The following is a 21,540-nucleotide window of genomic DNA, read 5'->3' on the forward strand; positions in this document are numbered from 1 at the left end:
CTACTGGGAACTCACATAAGAAGTTAACTATTGACCTTCCAACATCTTTATGTCAACCATTTCAACTTCTAGCGCGGCCACGGGGTATTCAAAATCAGTCCCTCCAAAACCAAGAAGTAATTATTGGAGGATGCATCCACAGGTTCCACGTTCATGGATTTTACCTTATTACACTGCCGTTTGCGAAAAGTGCAACACCGAAAAGCAATTACCCGAATAGCGCCACACTTGGTGGAAGTGGCGACGTATGTGCAAGCAATATGTGATACGTTTTGTTGTGGATTGGCAGGAGAGCCAACCCAGGAATACTAGAGGAAGATGAAAGGTACGCGTTTTAGCTCACGCAGGCTGGCGTGAGGTCTGGAACAGGAGAAGGAAATTAGACTTTAGAAAAACGGACGTAGCTGGTGGAATACTTAACTTTAATCCATAAATGGTGAACATCGCTCTTGACGGTACATGTTTTACAGCATCAATAGCAACTGAACATGGCGCCTTGCTAGGTCGTAGCAAATGACGTAGCGGAAAGCTATGCTAACTATCGTCTCGGCAAATGAGAGCGTAATTTGTCAGTGAACCATCGATAGCAAAGTGGGCTGTACAACTGGGGCGAGTGCTAGGAAGTCTCTCTAGACCTGCCGTGTGGCGGCGCTCGGTCTGTAATCACTGATAGTGGCGACACGCGGGTCCGACGTATACTAACGGACCGCGGCCGATTTAAAGGCTACCACCTAGAAAGTGTGGTGTCTGGCGGTGACACCACACGTTTTGCAGCGAGATGGGGTACACTTAGGCCGAGCAGAGCCCTCTAGTGTCGGTCCTACAGGGTCGGTGTTGCGCCTAGTGTAGTCGGTGCAGAGCTGTCACGCAAGGTGGAAACAATACAATGAGTGCTAGTATGCCTCGTCGACGTCAAAGGGAGCCATATCGGCATGTGAGCGAGTTCGAACGGGGCAGAATGATCGGTCTGCGGGAAACGGAGTTGTCATACCGTGGCATTTCGGCTCGCACAGGGCATGCTGCTACGACAGTGATGCGTGTGTGGAAGCAGTGGACAGAGGAAGGTCGTACGCAGCGACGAGCGGGAACTGGACCACGGAACATGAACACAGCACGGGATGACCGTCATCTTGTCTGCATGGCCATTACGGACCGTACAGCGTCATCCACTGTTTGGTTCGTCGCTAGAGTGCTGCAACAGGTGTGAACGTGTCTGCATCGACGGTTCGTCGCCATCTGCTGCAGGTTGGACTGGTTGCACGCAAGCCATTACGTCGTCTTCCATGGTCCCGAAACCACAAGCTCCTCCGATTGCAATGGGCACGTGGACACCGTCACTGGGGTGATGAGTGGCAACATCTAATGTTTTCGGATGAGTCCCACTTCAACGTGTCATACAGTGATGTGTCCGGCGGGCTGCATTGTGGAGCGGCATAGCGGACAAACACCAGGTGTGATTGTTTGGGGCGTCATTGGTTACAAGAACGATCTCGCCTCGTACGTATTGCGGGCACTTCAAATGGTTCAAATGGCTCTGAGCATTATGAGACTTAACATCTGAGGTCATCAGTCCCTTAGAACTTAGAACTACTTAAACCTAAATAACCTAACGACATCACACACATCCATGCCCGAGGCAGGATTCGAACCTGCGACCGTAGCAGCAGCGCGGTTCCGGACTGAAGCACCTAGAATCGATCGGCCACAGTGGCCGGCCTTATGCCTATCTCTCCTACTCTATATCAGGGCTTCCTTCTTATTCTATCTCTTCATACACGAGTCAGTCTCGATCTCACTCTCCCAGTCGATCTGCATACCTGCGGACAGCGGCTCGAATCCCTGTCCCGCTATCTAGCTTTAGATTTCCCGTGGTTTCCTGAAATATCTTCAAGGGGATTAAGGGATGGTTCCTTTAAAAATAATACATGCGAAATTCTTTCCAATCCATCCCAAAACTGAACTTGTGATCCGTCTCTTATCACCTCGTTGTCGATGGGACAGTAAACCCTACTCTTTCAGTCTTCTTCCTACTCCATATTCCCTACGTTTCCTCTTTCAATATATCACTTCCCAGTTTAGATTCTTTTATGAACGCATGTCAGCCGGCCGCTATGCCCGAGCGGTTCTAGGCGCTTCAGTCTGGAACCACGCGACTGTTACGGTCGCAGGTTCGAATCCTGCCTCGGGCATGGATGTGTGTGACGTCCTTAGGTTAGTTAGGTTTAAGTAGTTCTAATTTCTAGGGGACTGATGACCTCAGAAGTTAAGTCCCATAGTGCTCAGAGCCATTTGAGCCATTTGAACGCATGTCATATTTTTAAATGTTTTTCTCCAACTTTTGCCACCTTTCTGATTAGAAGAGAAAATAGGAAAAAGTTCAGTTGTAAATATCGTCAATAAAAGTAACTTTTTTAATATCTTAAAATAAGTGTGAATTTCTTCACTGCTTTATCTTACTTGTATCTATTATTTTATTAAAAAAATAGGCTGAAGTGCTAAATATTGGTTCTGCTACAATCTCATCTTCCTTTTGTACGACGCAAGAGGAGTGAAATAACAGTAAAGATTAGTGATCAAAAGGTTGATGTACAAGACTGAATAACGAAACATCCAAATCCACTAACAATACGTGTAAAATGTATCTATTCAAAAACAGCAGACAAAAATTCGATGACGTCTGTTTAAAAGACAGTCTTCAGTCTTTCCAGTCTTACTATGAAAGCGTAGACGAGATGTGGTTTAAATTCAGGGAAACAGTTCCGACGGGTGTTGAGAGATATATACCAAATAAATTAATAAGAGACGGAACTGACCTCCCATGGTACACACAACGGGCCAGAACACTTTCAGAAGTAACGAAAGAAAGCATGCCAAATTTAAAAGAACACAAAATTCTCAATACTGGTGATGTTTTACAGAAGTCGAAATTTGCAGACTGACCTGGACACCTTTAAGTTCTGGTACATGGAAAGAGGGCATTGAAGTTCTCTACGAGGGGGAAGACTTGTCTGACGGCGTGATAGAATAAGAAACAGGAATCGAGAAGGAAGCATTATGGGATCCGGTATTAGAAACACAATTTAAAAGAGCTCTGGAAGACTTAAGATCAAAAAAGGCAGAAGGAATTGACAGCATTCCATCCGGATTTCTAAAATCACTGGGGGAAGTGGCAACAAACCGACTATTCACGTTGATATGTAGAACGTATGAGACTGGCGATATACTATCAGACTGGAAAAAGTGTTCGAAAATGTAAAATGGTGCAAGATGTTCCAAATTCCGAGAAAAATAGGGGTAAACTATAGGGAAAGAAGGATAATGCACAATATGTGCAAGAACCAAGAGGGAACTGGGCCGTGGCGGCTTGTCATACGGTATCGATATCGATATAATCTTATCTTTGGCTGTAAGATGTTGCCCATAGAGTGCAGCTCACTTTGTTATGGCGTGGAGGGCCGGATTGCTGGGAGCACAATCGAGTAGGGCAGTTAGTATGATAAAGGGAGTATCAATCAAGTAACCACGGGAAAAGGAGGCCCTTTGCAGCCACCCACCTGTCTCTCTGTGTTGACGTAAGCTGAGAAGGATATGCAGGGGTCGTGTTGGCCTGTGTTTGGCTCGCAATGACAAGGAACCTCAGGAGTGGATTATTGAAAACTCTCCAACTGTCAGAGGCGTGTGTACCGGAATTTCTGGATACTGCGGTTCTGTTTATTGGTACTTGAGTCCGCGACTCTATGGAATATTGCAGACTGATTCGTATGTGCAATAATTTGTGTTATAAAGGTCTGTTAAATATTTTAATTAAATATTTGTATATGGCATCTTATTGGAAGTTCGATCAGTGAATTTTAAGTGTCCGTGGTACCTTTAGTTTAGGGTAATGTTGGTGTCGCCCTCTACAAGGACGTTTGTTGTGAAGTTCGTTGGCAGTGTATTATTTATACAAATGTTTAATTCTCGGCTTCCTTGTCGGCTGGTATTTGTTCTGGCGCACGGTACTGGTCGATGTTTAATATTATCACAGATTGTCTGTTTTTGGTGCGAAAGTGGACTCTCTTGTTGACGCATGTTATCAGGACTAGTGTTACGAACCGAGTGACTTATGTGTAATTTGAACAATTTGGATAAATCATCATCATCATCATCATCATCATTTAAGACTGATTATGCCTTTCAGCGTTCAGTCTGGAGCATAGTCCCCTTGTAAAATTCCTCCATGATCCCCTATTCAGTGCTAACATTGGTGCCTCTTTTGATGCTAAGCCTATTACCTCAAAATCATTCTTAACCGAATCCAGGTACCTTCTCCTTGGTCTACCCCGGCTCCTCCTACCCTCTGCTGCTGAACCCATGAGTCTCTTGGGTAACCTTGCTTCTCCCATGCGTGCAACATGACCCCCCCCCCCCCCCCCCATATAAGCCTGTTCGCCCTGACTGCTACATCTATAGAGTTCATTCCCAGTTTTTCTTTGAGTTCCTCATCGTGGACACCCTCCTGCCATTGTTCCCATCTACTAGTACCTGCAATCATCATAGCTACTTTCATGTCCGTAGCCTCAACCTTATTGATAAGGTAACCTGAATCCACCCAGCTTTCGCTCCCTTTACAACAACGTTGGTCGAAAGATTGAACGGTGCACAGATAACTTAGTCTTGGTACTGACTTCCTTCTTGCAGAAGAGAGTAGATCGTAGCTGAGCGCTCACTGCATTAGCTTTGCTACACCTCGCTTCCAGTTCTTTCACTATGTTGCCATCCTGTGAGAACATGCATCCTAAGTACTTGAAAACGTCCACCTGTTCTAACTTTGTTCCTCCTATTTGGCACTCAATCCGTTTATATCTCTTTCCAACTGACATTACTTTCGTTTTGGAGATGCTAATCTTCATACCATAGTCCTCACATTTCTGATCTAGCTCTGAAATATTACTTTGCAAACTTTCAATCGAATCTGCCATCATAACTAAGTCATCCACATATGCTAGACTGCTTATTTTGTGTTCACATACCTTAATCTCACCCAGCCAGTCTATTGTTTTCAACATATGATCGATAAATAATATGAACAACAGTGGAGACAGGTTGCAGCCTTGTCTTACCCCTGAAACTACTCTGAACCATCAACTCAATTTACCGTCAACTTTAACTGCTGCCTGCCTATCTATATAAAGACCTTTAATTGCTTGCAAAAGTTTGCCTCCTATTCCATAATCTCGTAGAACAGACAATAAATTCCTCCTAGGAACCCGGTAATATGCCTTTTCTATATCTATAAAGCATAGATACAATTTCCTGTTCCACTCGTAACACTTATCCATTATTTGCCGTAAACTAAAGATCTGGTCCTGACAACCTCTAAGAGGCCTCCCGCACTTTCCTTTCAACAATACCTGAGAAGATTTTACCCACAACGCTGATTAAAGAGATACCTCTGTAGTTGTTACAATCTTTTCTGTTTCCATGTTTAAAGATTGGTGTGATTACTACTTTCGTCCAGTCTGATGGATCCTGTCCCGACTCCCACGCCATTTCAATTATCCTGTGTAGCCATTTAAGGCCTGACATTCCACTGTATTTGATGACTTCCGACTTAATTTTATCCACTCCAGCCGCTTTATTGCACTACAATCTATTGACCATTTTTTCCACTTCCTCAAATGTGATCCTATTTCCGTCATCATTCCTATCCCATTGTACATCTAAATCTGAAACATTACTGATCGTATTTTCACCTACATTGAGCAACTTTTCAAAATATTCCCTCCATCTGCCCAACGCACCAACAGGACATTTGGATAAATGCTATGCTCAATTTGTAGTTGTCGTTTGGCGGAAGATTAACCGTCTTTCTGGACGTGGCCCCATCGTGACTCATTGATTGAGCCTAATGTGCTGCTAATTCTGCTTCAGGTCATGCATATAGTGTGTTTATTTTATTTTTGTGGTTTGCACGGAAATTTTATTTTGTTTGGCCTGTAGAGTGTACGAGCCAAGGAGCCTTAGATTTTAAGGCAACTGGCTCGGGGTTGGCTTAGTCATTTTTCCAAGAGGATTTGGTATAACTATTTAATTCTGAGATTTCCTTAAGCCAACTGTATGTGGTGTTTTAAATTTTCTGCTAAAATGTTAGAAGACTTACATTTATAATATCGCGCCGTATGGAAGCAGTAACCATTGGGAGCGTAATCATTATTTATTATAATCTCGGCCGGCGGCTTGATCTTGCTCGTATTGGAATTTATTTGTGCTGCAGGGCATTTCGTTGAGACTGCTTGTGCTCCGGCGTCGGTGCTGTTTACCGATCCTTGTCGGGACCACTCATTCTGGACCCAGACGGCTTACACAGCCGACTGTTTTTGCGATTCTCTGCACAAGTCTTGCGCAGCGAAAGCTCGCGCTGCCCCTCTTCTGCAGTGTTATTTGATACAAGCGCAGCCGTGGCCTTTAATGCTACTGTTTGAAGCTAAGTTGAAGTCTTAGAGCACTTCCGAGTCACACTGCTTGTTAATTAAAAGAGGTTCCATTTTTATAACTTTATTGCTTCTTTTTAAGTTATTTAAACATTTTACTAATGGTCGTGATCTCAGTGGTCATTCCAATTTAATGTAAATTTCAATTATTTGAATGTTATTGTCGAACCTTGTGAAGCGCCGGCCAGAGTGGCCGAGCGGTTCTAGGCGCTGCACTCTGGAGCCGCGCGACCGCTACGGTCGCAGGTTCGAATCCTGCCTCGGGCATGGATGTGTGTGATGTCCTTAGGTTAGTTAGGTTTAAGTAGTTCTAAGTTCTAGGGGACTGATGACCTAAGATGTTAATTCCCATAGTGCTCAGAGCCATTTGAACCTTGTGAAGCTTGCTGCAATGTCTGTTTTATGAGGTTTTAAATCTTTGTTTTCATTTTTTGGTGACTTTGTATTTTAGTAAAAGCGTTTGGCAGTAGCCTATTATATGGCTGAGTCAATTTTATTATATTTTTTTGATGGTATCATCTGCTGTTTGGTAATTTTTATGGCTGTTTAAATTTTGATTGAAATTTGTATCATTAGTCTTTTATCTTATGGTTCGGCAAACAATGATTGTGTGCGAGCTATAATTGACATTTTCTGTAACAGATACCCATTGGTCTAGCCCTTCCTCGTTTTCCTTCCTGGCCAAATTAAAGGTCGTTTTTTCACATTTCAGGAAAAATAAGATTGGAAAAACAAAGTGCTCGGATTAAAAAGGGTGTAAGACAGCGATGTAATGTTTCACCTCTACTGTTCAATCTATACGTCAAAGAACCAATGGGGGAGATAAAACAAAGGTCCCAGAGTAGGATTAAAGGATATTAATGCTTAGATTCACTAATAAAGAAAGTGGAGAAAGATAGCAGAATGTGTTAAATGGAGTAAACGATCTAATGAGTACAGAATATGTATCGAGAGTAAATCGAAGTAAGACGAATGTAATGAGAAGTAGTAGAAATGAGAACAGCGAGAAACTTAACATCAGGATTGATGGTTACGAAGTAGATGAAGTTAAGGAATTCTGCTACTTAGGATGCAAAATAGCCAATGAGAGCTACAAAAGAATGTTGACATGTGGACTGATAGCAAGAAATGTTTTCTGAAGAACCGAGGATAGGAACGTATGGAAAACGCTGACAAGAAGAAGGGACCGGAGTATCTAATGAAAGTACAGTGAGCAAAGAAAGTAGCACTATCATAGCTTTCTAGGTCTGAACAAGAATTTAACACATGAAACTGAAAAGAAACAAAATATTATAAAGGAAATGAATGTGTACCAATGACAGGTACCTGTTACCAGAGGTCAATCTTATGATGTCTAGGAACTCGCTTCGTGCTACTCAGTGATTGTAAATACAAAATTTTGCAGTGGCTGCAGTGCTTGAATACTTCCGTTACTGTTACTGGGCCCCCACTGGTAAACCAAATGGAGAAAAAGCGATGTAGTTAATTAGTTTCATGTTTCATGGATCCTTTACATGATAAATCGTAACGATGTGAAACTAATCATTTTATATTCACATTGCAAATTAATTTATAAATATGCCTAGCACATTGAGCATTTATGAATTTTTCAGGTTTACTTTCCTCAGTCGCTTAAAACCGAACCCCTATAGGATCACCTTGTTGTCTGTGTCTCTGTCTGTCTCCCTGTTAAGAATGAATTTTCTCAGTAACGGGTAGACTTATCAAGTCGAAATTTATCTCACCCACTAACGTCTACCCACGGCGGTGTAAAAAATTCAAGCTTGTATGTCAATGCACTCAAGACATTCGGCCATTTATGTCACATATTTTGATACTCGCAAACTCTCTTCTCAAATACGACCGGGTATTTCCCGTTAAATACAATCATTAAATTTGGCAAGATGCAAGATTTCACGAAACAATTAAAGGAAAAAATACGAAGAGTGTTAATTTGTAATTATATGAAACGAAAAAAATGTGTCATTTGTTATCCGATTGTCTGTGTATCCCTCCGTCTGTTAAGACTCTATTTTCTAAGGATCGGGTAGACGTATAACTTGAAATTTATGTCACATACTAAGTCTATGGTCCGTTGGCGACGTAATAAATGTTAGCTTCTAGGTCAGTTCAATCAAACGATACGGCTAGTTATGTCACTCATTTTCGTACTCGCAAACTCACTAATCAAAACCTATAGGATACATCCCTTAGGTATAGAATCATGAAATGTGGCAAAAAGCTGGGTTTCATAGTACAAGTAAAGGAAAAAAATCTGAAAATTGTGAATTTGTAATTATATCACATGCAAAATATTTATTTTTTCGTTTGTAATCCGACGTCAAAATTAAACTTAAAAAATTCTCGGAAGTCTATTAATACTGCAGACAGGTGTCTTGGCAACATCAGTGACGATAATAGGCAACAATCGATGAGCGTCTCGATTCCCGGGATGGATGAACTGTCTGTACACGTAACAAAGTGTGTACAGAACTCTCTGAGTGCAAGCTCTACTCGTGCCTGGCCAGTTTTCTAAAATTAAATCTAGAGATACGAATCAGTAATTGCTATCCACAGCTTTTACACATTACAATAATCTAAATTCTCCTACGTAACAGAAAGAGTTGTCAAGGATTCAAAAGCTCTAAACGGCTTGCTTTTATAACCGTTAGATTAATTAATAATTTTCCACGTCAGGTGGACAGCGATATAAATCAAATAAACAAAAGTAATGGGTAGTACACACAGGGGTATTTTGCTGTGTGGTTAATTTTGAGCTTTTATCTCTACTGGGATGTTAAAACAACTACATCCTTTTTTTAGACTGAGGTCCCTCGATGACAGGAGTACCGTGATATAAAACTTGATTATGGTTGTCTCTTGTTTAAGCCGCAAAACAGGCGAAAGTATATTGTGGCGTAAATGTTTGCTTACTGACACGTAAAGTATTCGGCTGTTAGACGTGGATTATTGATGGTCCGAAATACTGAAGTCAACTGGGGGATGTATACACTCCTGGAAATGGAAAAAAGAACACATTGACACCGGTGTGTCAGACCCACCATACTTGCTCCGGACACTGCGAGAGGGCTGTACAAGCAATGATCACACGCACGGCACAGCGGACACACCAGGAACCGCGGTGTTGGCCGTCGAATGGCGCTAGCTGCGCAGCATTTGTGCACCGCCGCCGTCAGTGTCAGCCAGTTTGCCGTGGCATACGGAGCTCCATCGCAGTCTTTAACACTGGTAGCATGCCGCGACAGAGTGGACGTGAACCGTATGTGCAGTTGACGGACTTTGAGTGAGGGCGTATAGTGGGCATGCGGGAGGCCGGGTGGACGTACCGCCGAATTGCTCAACACGTGGGGCGTGAGGTCTCCACAGTACATCGATGTTGTCGCCAGTGGTCGGCGGAAGGTGCACGTGCCCGTCGACCTGGGACCGGACCGCAGCGACGCACGGATGCTCGCCAAGACCGTAGGATCCTACGCAGTGCCGTAGGGGACCGCACCGCCACTTCCCAGCAAATTAGGGACACTGTTGCTCCTGGGGTATCGGCGAGGACCATTCGCAAACGTCTCCATGAAGCTGGGCTACGGTCCCGCACACCGTTAGGCCGTCTTCCGCTCACGCCCCAACATCGTGCAGCCCGCCTCCAGTGGTGTCGCGACAGGCGTGAATGGAGGGACGAATGGAGACGTGTCGTCTTCAGCGATGAGAGTCGCTTCTGCCTTGGTGCCAGTGATGGTCGTATGCGTGTTTGGCGCCGTGCAGGTGAGCGCCACAATCAGGACTGCATACGACCGAGGCACACAGGGCCAACACCCGGCATCATGGTGTGGGGAGTGATCTCCTACACTGGCCGTACGCCACTGGTGATCGTCGAGGGGACACTGAATAGTGCACGGTACATCCAAACCGTCATCGAACCCATCATTCTACCATTCCTAGACCGGCAAGGGAACTTGCTGTTCCAACAGGACAATGCACGTCCGCATGTATCCCGTGCCAACCAACGTGCTCTAGAAGGTGTAAGTCAACTACCCTGGCCAGCAAGATCTCCGGATCTGTCCCCCATTGAGCATGTTTGGGACTGGATGAAGCGTCGTCTCACGCGGTCTGCACGTCCAGCACGAACGCTGGTCCAACTGAGGCGCCAGGTGGAAATGGCATGGCAAGCCGTTCCAGAGGACTACATCCAGCATCTCTACGATCGTCTCCATGGGAGAATAGCAGCCTGCATTGCTGCGAAAGGTGGATATACACTGTAATAGTGCCGACATTGTGCATGCTCTGTTGCCTGTGTCTATGTGCCTGTGGTTCTGTCAGTGTGATCATGTGATGTATCTGACCCCAGGAATGTGTCAATAAAGTTTCCCCTTCCTGGGACAATGAATTCACGGTGTTCTTATTGCAATTTCCAGGAGTGTATGTCTTTCAATGACTCGTGATAGTCGTTTTACTGGGAAAAAAAGTTATATTTGAAATATCGTAAGGGGACCTAAACTGGAAGTACTGCGAGACTAAGAGGAGTTTCATCAAACAATAAGCTAGAAAGGAGTGGTAAGAATACAGTAGAAAGAAATGGACAAATAACCATTAAAAAAATAAGATGAGGTCATAATGTGTTTCTTGCCTAATTAATATCTGTCGTGGAAGATTTGTGAGCAAAGCATTGAGTAATATGAGGAACTGAAAGAAGGAAGAGAGAGAGAGAGAGAGAGAGAGAGAGAGAGAGAGAGAGAGAGAGAGAGAGAGAGAGAAGGTTATGTACGGATGATCAAGTGTTCCCTGCAGAAAATGAACAACTTCTTCAGAAAATGATGTAAGTAACAAAGAAAAGGGGACCTACAGTTTACGAAAGGAAAACAGTTTTTGTTGTTGAATAACATATTCCATTCAACTTGTTCTGTAGTTTGTGTATTAGTATTCTGATTGATGTTAATATTCGTATGATGTTTAACTGTCATCATGCGGAAATAACTTTTTTTAGCAGGCAACCTTTATCTTGGAAGTAGAATAACGGTATGGCACACGTCAATCCACTACGCCGGTCCCAAGACGGGCCTCACCTGACGTCTGAACCGGGTGATGGCACCCTTTGAGGACTCTATTGTAGGGTTACAGTGAAGACTTCAGCGTCAGTGAAGACGGAGAGAATAGATCTTGGAACTGCAGAACTAGCGGAAGAAACAACACAAGAAAAAATTCACTGTGCGTCTGATTTCCAACAACCGCCAAAGTGGTCAACGTCTGTTCACCAGAGGTGCGTCTGGAAAATTCCTAAGAGCTGACAATACTGAGTTGGCTCTGAAGCTGCCTTAAAAGACAAACCAGCTACATCAGACACAGACACATAAACTACCTATCCACTTGAAATGTAAGTTCACTTTTAAAAACAGGAAAACTTCAAACTTTAATAAACTTCCTGAAGGAAAAAGCGCTGCAACAATCATGCTTTACTGATGAATAACCTTATTCAGAAGGACTCAGGATATTTAAGGGAAAACCAGGAAAAGAGTCACGAAGAGAGTGCGAGGGACAGGCAAAATAATGTGAACAGTTCCACTTACTTGGTAATGGTTTATTAATAAGGGGCTGCTCTTCTTGGAATGCTGGCATATAATGACTGTATAGTCTCCAGTGGAATATTATGCCACTCTTCGATCTGAACCTCTTCTAACTCATGTAATGATGAGGGACGCGGAAATCTTCTCCGCAGTCTGTGACCCAATACCGCCCAGATGGGTTCGATAATGTCCGGCGACTGCGCTGGCCAGGGAAGACGTTGCAGTTCAGTTGCATGCTCGTCATATCACGACTGTACTGAACTGACTATGTGGATATCGTCCTGAAATATGGCATCATTGTAGCGGAACAACATTTGAGTAATGGTCACATAATCGTTGACTGTAACACGGCCTGTGAGAGTGAAGACGGGACCAGCAGAGTACCACGATATGGCTGCTCACACCATCTCACTTCCATCTTCACGTTTAACCGTTGGAATCAAGCAGTCAGGACTGTGGACTTCTTTTGGCGTTCTCCAGACGCAAAACCCGGCCCGATGTTGGAAATACTGCAAACGTTGACTCTTCGGACCATATGAAGTGTTTACATTGATCAGCCGTCCAGGATTTATGCTCCTGACGCCATGTCTTTCGCTTCTTAGCGTTGGTTGTCGTCACTAATGGTTTCGATATAGTAGCTCGTCCATGAATATTCTCTTTATGGAGATCTCGCCGGACAGTGTCGGTAGATACGGAGTCTCAAAGATGGCTATTGAGCTCTGCAGTCACTTTCGCCGCCGTAGTTTTGTGTTGTTTGACACAACTCGTGTTAGCGTACGACGATCTCCGTCATTTAGTTTTGATTTGCGTCTACTATTACTTTTACACGATGATCTCTTTCCATGTTTTGTGTAGGGTCCCGTGGATGTTGAAAGAGTTGCTCTTGAAACATTCAATAAGTTTTTTGTTTTGGTCACTGATGCTCCAGCTAATCGAGTCCTCAGAATATTCCCTCTTTGGAACTCTGTTAGGTCTTTCACTGCACGTAGGCCACGGCTTCTGAGTGGAAATACGATGTGTGCACTACTCGTAAACAACCTGCACTGATGCCTGGTCCGTACTGAACACGCACAGTCCAATGCGACGCGTGCCTTACCTGCGTTGTTGACCGTCTAACACAACCATCGCATTACTACCATTGTTCACATTATTTTGTCTATCCCCTGTACCTCAGTCTGGAATTGGCTTCATTGTAAACAAAAACGTGTTAAACTCAATTGCAGAATTTAAATCAGTTAATGAAGGATTTTCCGCTCTAACATTTAAACCATCAAAGTTTACACCGATTTAATTACAAATGAGGAAAACAGAACCCAAAAAGAGCATGCAGTGAAGTCTTGAGACACTAAATCACATTCCGTCGGAAAACGCAGTAGTACTACTTGCAAACAGAAAAATAACGCAAACGGGGAGGGACTCTTAAGCCGGTGCAGAGAGCGGAACGCAGTCGTAAAATTTACATTCTTCAAAAACCTCTCCAAAAAACAAACAACATGCATATCACCCGATTTGTGGCGAAAAACAACTCGATCACGATGCTATAAATAGACACTCTGCAATTTAGGTACTCAAAGAAACGTTTACGTTTGTCTTAATGATTTTAGTTTTGACAGACGTAATCTTATGACTATGCGCGTTTTTCTTCTGTTTTAATTTTATTCTGTGACATGGCCAACGTTTGGCCCTCAAAATACACTCCTGGAAATTGAAATAAGAACACCGTGAATTCATTGTCCCAGGAAGGGGAAACTTTATTGACACATTCCTGGGGTCAGATACATCACATGATCACACTGACAGAACCACAGGCACATAGACACAGGCAACAGAGCATGCACAATGTCGGCACTAGTACAGTGTATATCCACCTTTCGCAGCAATGCAGGCTGCTATTCTCCCATGGAGACGATCGTAGAGATGCTGGATGTAGTCCTGTGGAACGGCTTGCCATGCCATTTCCACCTGGCGCCTCAGTTGGACCAGCGGTCGTGCTGGACGTGCAGACCGCGTGAGATGACGTTTCATCCAGTCCCAAACATGCTCAATGGGGGATAGATCCGGAGATCTTGCTGGCCAGGGTAGTTGACTTACACCTTCTAGAGCACGTTGGGTGGCACGGGATACATGCGGACGTGCATTGTCCTGTTGGAACAGCAAGTTCCCTTGCCGGTCTAGGAATGGTAGAACGATGGGTTCGATGACGGTTTGGATGTACCGTGCGCTATTCAGTGTCCCCTCGACGATCACCAGTGGTGTACGGCCAGTGTAGGAGATCGCTCCCCACACCATGATGCCGGGTGTTGGCCCTGTGTGCCTCGGTCGTATGCAGTCCTGATTGTGGCGCTCACCTGCACGGCGCTAAACACGCATACGACCATCATTGGCACCAAGGCAGAAGCGACTCTCATCGCTGAAGACGACACGTCTCCATTCGTCCCTCCATTCACGCCTGTCGCGACACCACTGGAGGCGGGCTGCACGATGTTGGGGCGTGAGCGGAAGACGGCCTAACGGTGTGCGGGACTGTAGCCCAGCTTCATGGAGACGATTGCGAATGGTCCTCGCCGATACCCCAGGAGCAACAGTGTCCCTAATTTGCTGGGAAGTGGCGGTGCGGTCCCCTATGGCACTGCGTAGGATCCTACGGTCTTGGCGTGCATCCGTGCGTCGCTGCGGTCCGGTCCCAGGTCGACGGGCACGTGCACCTTCCGCCGACCACTGGCGACAACATCGATGTACTGTGGAGACCTCACGCCCCACGTGTTGAGCAATTCGGCGGTACGTTCACCCGGCCTCCCGCATGCCCACTATACGCCCTTGCTCAAAGTCCGTCAACTGCACATACGGTTCACGTCCACGCTGTCGCGGCATGCTACCAGTGTTAAAGACTGCGATGGAGCTCCGTATGCCACGGCAAACTGGCTGACACTGACGGCGGCGGTGCACAAAAGCTGCGCAGATAGCGCCATTCGACGGCCAACACCGTGGTTCCTGGTGTGTCCGCTGTGCCGTGCGTGTGATCATTGCTTGTACAGCCCTCTCGCATTGTCCGGAGCAAGTATGGTGGGTCTGACACACCGGTGTCAATGTGTTCTTTTTTCCATTTCCAGGAGTGTAATTTAACTTTTGTAAGTACCACGATTTTCTTTATTATGAAATCATTAGATTGATGATGTATTTCAATGTGTAACATGTGTCCGTATGGGTTAATTTATAGGTTCTGAAGAAGATACCATTATTGGCATCGAAACCTAGGTAAACTAATACAATTTTAACTTGCAACTGAAGGCTGAATTTCTTAATTTCTCAAAGTAGGAGTTGCCAAGACTCAAGGATTAGATTCAGATCATTACCGATCTATCGTTAAATTCAATTTCATACCAATATTTAGAAAAAACGAATGTCCACCTAAAAAATTTGACGTACAGAAGATCCTAGAGAAAATGTTGACAAAACGAAGTTGGAAAAAAGAAAATCTAATTTCTGAGAACAAAATCAAAACAGAAGTTATTCAGACTGCAGAAGAAACTGTTCCTCTTAAAAATGAAAGGAAAAACATCTGGAGGAATGACGATCGTGATGAGCTAATTACAGGGAGACAACGAGCGTAGAATACCTGAAACGCATGTAAAAAAGATAAGAACAATGAAAATTTTATAGGAGTAAGGAAACGTGCATCAAAAGGTCTCAAGAAGACCAAAGTACAACATATAAAAGATAAACTATGGTAAATTGTGTCATATTTGAAGCATAACGACTCAAGGGGCTTTTTACAAGACGTTTAAAGATAGTGTAAAGAAGAACACACTACAAAGTTTACAGTTTGTCGATACCAAAACACAAAAGACTGCATGTAATGAAACTGAGAACTGTAGAATGCCTGAAAACTACTTCAAACAACTAAAGAACTGCGACCCACCAAAAGAAGAATTTCATTTTGATAATGTAATCCAGATACAACCAGACTCAAAGCCACCAACAACAGAGCAAATCAGAAAAAAAACGTAAAACAGAAATCAATACTAGGAGAAAGTAATACAACTGCTGAATTGTGGAAGCACTCTAGTGACAACCTTATTCTATGTCTAACAGAAATCATGAATTAAATTTGGACAGCAAATAGCTTACCATCAGAATGGACATCGCCATTAGTAAATCCACTACACAAAAAGATAGAGAAGTGATCCTAACAGTCATAGAGGGATCTCCCTCTGGCTAGTGACGTATAAGATCTTTTCCATGGCGCTTTTAAAGAGAGATTAAGGAACACTCGGCCCACAACAGGGAGAATATCAAGCAGGATTTAGGAAGGGAACGTCTTGGGCACAGCAAATACTAGACCTACAGAACATAGTATGAATGAGAAGCTTGAAGTATGCAATACCGTTAGTGCAGTTTAAAAATGCATGATAATGAATTGATACAAATGCAATAATCAGCACCATAAAGGAATTCAGACTCGACAATAAAACAACGAAATTAACTGAATAAACTTTAACAAACACAACAACGAAAGCTAAAATTGTAGGGGAACTGTCAAAACCTTTTGAAATGAAATCAGGAGTAAGACAGGGAGGGACTGCGCGTTAGAGAAGATAGTGAGGGAAAGGAGGAAATACATTAATACTACAAGTGTTCAACCAGGAAGAAACTAAAACAGTATCATCATATATTGTCTAGCTTTTGCAGATAACGTGGAATTAATTACTGACTCTCTGGAAAGTGCGAAAGAACAAATCACATAACTATAGAAAAAAGCAGACAAAATAGGATTCAAAATCATTTGAAAAAACGCACACTTCATGACAAATATCAATGATGTCCTTCAAATCTTAAAGTTCATAACAACACAATACCTAAAACAAACTGTCTTAAATGCCTAGGAGAACGGATAATAAGGAATGCAAAAGAAAATATAGCTATAGAAAAAACATCTATAAAAAAAGTGTTTGTCCTGCAACACAAACCTAAGACACTATCAACAGACAAACGGTCTGGAACGATTTATGCGGCAGACACACTTAAGGATTTGGGGATCTTGAAAAACTGGAAAAGGTGAAAAAAATTCTAAGGAAAATATTTGGATTTAGAAATAGTAGTAATGTTGAACACAAATTAAGATCAAATAAAGCTCTATTTGAAAACGGAAAAGCTAACTGGTGTAATGAAGAAAAAAAGTCTACAGTTTTATGGATACATGTACTGAATGGGCAATATCAGACCAACGAAGCAGACCTTACTAAACAGATAAAAATCAAAAACCACAGGGTTTAATGAAACTGACAAAGATACGAAAAACATTGGAATTAGAAGGGACATAACAGTTATCATGTCTACCACTTTGCTTCCGCCTTTATGCAATACATGGTTGTAATGGCAAATGGTGGCGCAGGTAGTAGGTCGTAAGCGTCATACAATAAGCTTAGGCACTCGTAAAAACAGAGGCATCAAACTCAATGTGTGATTGCATCATAAAGTTATTCTCAATTGAATATGTCAACTTAGGACTCCAGTTCTCGTCATCTGCAGTAAGAAAAAATTCACTTTTCTGCTTTAACTTGAAGAAATCTGCGACTGAGGCTCGTAAAATGCTGGGTGAGGCACCAATTGGTGAAATACTGAGCGGAGAATGGTTTCAATGCTTCAGTAACGGTGATTTTGCAGTCAGAGTCTCGTATGGCGGTGGAAGAGAGAAGGTTCCTGAAGCTACTGAAACCGAAGGAAACGATCACGTCAGATCGTTATCGAAACCAATTGATACGTCTCAGCCAAGCACTGAAAGACAAACGCCACAATACAGCGATAGGCAAGAAAAGATGAGTTTTCAGCAATGCTCGACCCCATGTTGCAAAACCCATGAAAACATACTTGGAAACGTTGAAATGCCAAGACGTACCCCACCCGCCGTGTTCTCCAGACACTGCCCCCTTTGACTGCCACCTGTTTCAGTCAGTGGACACGACCTGGCTGACAAGCATTTCCGGTCGTATAAATAGGTGCAAAATTGGATCGATGCATGAGTCTTCTCATGGGATTCGTATGCTGCACGAAATATGAGAGGAACTAGTGACCAGCGATGCCCGATTCTTTGAAATGTAAGTTTTCCTAAGTTTGTAAAAAAAAATTCTCAAACTTGAGGAAGAAATTACGGAAGCAAAGTTGTAGACTTAATAACAGAATACTTTTTAGAGAAGCAACAAGAAAGGCAGGATTTCCGGAAAGAAAGAGGTCTACAATATAGCAAGGTAATGGATCCAAAAAAAAAAAGAAGAAACGACGATTTCGAAGGGTGAAGGAGGTCTGGGAGAAACGAAAATTAAACACAATAAGGCGAAACCAAAGTTAATTTATCGCATCCTCGAAAAGGGTTATTCGAATAAATAAGTAAATATACACGTCATTGTACGTAGTGTACCTTAACTTGAAAAACAGGGGAAACTGTACTAATTGTGCGGGAAATGTCTACCACCGTGGAGCTTTTTGAGCACAGTCTCTGCTTTAAAGTAAAATGAACTTTTAATATCTAGGTAGGTGCAAGTTACGAACATGAACTCTGTAGTAGAATTCTTACTATTTTGTGTATTTCAGAGAAAGCAGTCGAAAGCATGTGATCTGAGAGATGGGTGATAGAACTAGGAGACATCTTAAGTAAGATACTAACGAACGTCGACAAAAGCTGTACAGAACTAGGAACTAAGTCATGCTCTAAAAGAAGAGAGGAGAAATAAGTCAATGAAGAAAGACCATGTTTCACAGCACGTTTGCTAATGCACTGAAGGGAAAAACTACAGAGTGGCAAAGCTTCCAGTATCTATCCCATATTACTGACACAGCTGTGTAAGTGTGTGAAATCTTATGGGACGTAACTACTAAGGTCATCAGTCCCTAAGCTTACACACTACTTAACCTACATTATCCTAAGGACAAACACACACACCCATGCTCGAGGGAGGACTCGAACCTCCGCCAGGACCAGCCGCACAGTCCAAGCTGTGTAGGTAAGAAATAACAAGTGATGGGATGGACTGTTGGGGAACGCCTTCAAAATCGGTCGAATCACAATTGGATGAGTAAAATATAGTACCTGATTCCAGACGGATACGTATTCCAGAGAATAGCAGGCAGAGAAAGACCATACGTCTACGCCGTCCTGTAACATCCAGTACACAATTTCAGCGAGTCCCACGTAAATCGCCAGGCTGTGGCCAGCGCAGCCGAAGTGGAAGAGAAGTGCTGGAGATAACGCCATGGAGAGCGGCGGCGGTGCACGTTCGGCGTACAAGCGTCGTGAACTGTGGGCACAACTTCCAGCTGTGCCGCTCAGAATTTGTACACGTATCTCCTAACCTGCCTTTGAGGCAAACACTCCGCGTCGTATTTGCTTCCGTTGCGCGCTGAGGCAGCCTCTCTGAGATAACAGAGCATCCTGTAGCATTCAGCTGGACTCTGCTGGACTAAGATAGCACACTCCTGTTGAGAATGATATGAGAAACATCGTCGGCTAGCAATGCGACAGTTATCTATTCCCATGACGTGCAATGACGTAGTACAGGGGATATGAAAAGCTATGCGAGCCAAAAAAAGGTATTAAACAAGACAAGGGACACTTCAGTGTTCTTCTAATTTTATCTGCTGTAATAATTATTTTTTAAAATGAAATACTGTTATGAGTGAAACCGCAAACGTACGCCTTTTTTAAATACTGGTTTTAACAGTATCAGTTGCACATTGAGACTGAAAATGATAATTAATTGATCGGAGAAAGTAGTCATTTGTCACAATTTCCTTATGTGACTCTTGGAATAAACATTTATTTTACAATTTAGATGTTATTCATTACATCTAACCATTTTGTTTTATTTATTCGATGTCCTGGAATGGTAATACCTAGGTTCCGGGGTGTACTTTATGCAAGAACAATTGGTGCTTCTTTTCACAGAAAAGGTACATATTTTCCTGTTTTAACTGTGCTGCTTACGGCAAATTAACTCTCGCCATTTTCACTGACTATATCGATGTTACCGTTATTGCTGCTGTAATATATACGTGCAAGCGCTACACTAAGATGTAAAGATCAGCACAGAAGAGGAATTCGTGATTCGTGGCGAGCCGCGTGAAACCACTTAGAAATATATATATATATATATATATATATATATATATATACAGGGTGTTTCAAAAATGACCGGTATATTTGAAACGGCAATAAAAACTAATACACCGTTTGTTGCAATATGCTTGGGACAACAGTACATTTTCAGGCGGACAAACTTTCGAAATTACAGTAGTTACAATTTTCAACAACAGATGGCGCTGCAAGTGATGTGAAAGATATAGAAGACAACGCAGTCTGTGGGTGCGCCATTCTGTACGTCGTCTTTCTGCTGTAAGCGTGTGCTGTTCACAACGTGCAAGTGTGCTGTAGACAACATGGTTTATTCCTTAGAACAGAGGATTTTTCTGGTGTTGGAATTCCACCGCCTAGAACACAGTGTTGTTGCAACAAGACGAAGTTTTCAACGGAGGTTTAATGTAAGCAAAGGACCGAAAAGCGATACAATAAAGGATCTGTTTGAAAAATTTCAACGGACTGGGAACGTGACGGATGAACGTGCTGGAAAGGTAGGGCGACCGCGTACGGCAACTACAGAGGGCAACGCGCAGCTAGTGCAGCAGGTGATCCAACAGCGGCCTCGGGTTTCCGTTCGCCATGTTGCAGCTGCGGATCAAATGACGCCAACGTCCACGTATCGTCTCATGCGCCAGAGTTTACACCTCTATCCATACAAAATTCAAATGCGGCAACCCCTCAGCGCCGCTACCATTGCTGCACGAGAGACATTCGCTAACGATATAGTGCACAGGATTGATGACGGCGATATGCATGTGGGCAGCATTTGGTTTACTGACGAAGCTTATTTTTACGTGGACGGCTTCGTCAGTAAACAGAACTGGCGCATATGGGGAACCGAAAAGCCCCATGTTGCAGTCCCATCGTCCCTGCATCCTCAAAAAGTACTGGTCTGGGCCGCCATTTCTTCCAAAGGAATCATTGGCCCATTTTTCAGATCCGAAACGATTACTGCATCACGCTTTCTGGACATTCTTCGTGAATTTGTGGCGGTACAAACTGCCTTAGACGACACTGCAAACACCTCGTGGTTTATGCAAGATGGTGCCCGGCCACATCGCGCGGCCGACGTCTTTAATTTCCTGAATGAATATTTCGATGATCGTGTGATTGCTTTGGGCTATCCGAAACATACAGGAGGCGGCGTGGATTGGCCTCCCTATTCGCCAGACATGAACCCCTGTGACTTCTTTCTGTGGGGACACTTGAAAGACCAGGTGTACCGCCAGAATCCAGAAACAATTGAACAGCTGAAGCAGTACATCTCATCTGCATGTGAAGCCATTCCGCCAGACACGTTGTCAAAGGTTTCGGGTAATTTCATTCAGAGACTACGCCATATTATTGCTACGCGTGGTGGATA

The 21,540-nt window shown here is 43.4% G+C and overlaps 1 protein-coding gene across 2 annotated transcripts in view; it reads right to left on the reverse strand.

The window, feature by feature from the left end:
• LOC124777476 (androgen-dependent TFPI-regulating protein-like) overlaps positions 1-21,540 on the reverse strand; it is a 218,185-nt gene that overhangs the window by 146,140 nt on the left and 50,505 nt on the right. Inside the window, exon 1 of one of the 2 annotated variants that reach the window (XM_047252907.1) lies at positions 19,131-19,351. The exons of the other annotated variant lie outside the window; for it this stretch is intronic. Coding sequence (XP_047108863.1) covers positions 19,131-19,295 — 165 coding nt within the window. The 5' untranslated portion in view covers positions 19,296-19,351. Of the gene's footprint in view, positions 1-19,130; positions 19,352-21,540 lie in introns of those variants that run through there. 2 annotated transcript variants of the gene reach the window in all.

This window comes from Schistocerca piceifrons, chromosome 2 (assembly GCF_021461385.2).
Source record: "Schistocerca piceifrons isolate TAMUIC-IGC-003096 chromosome 2, iqSchPice1.1, whole genome shotgun sequence".
NCBI lineage: Eukaryota > Metazoa > Arthropoda > Insecta > Orthoptera > Acrididae > Schistocerca > Schistocerca piceifrons.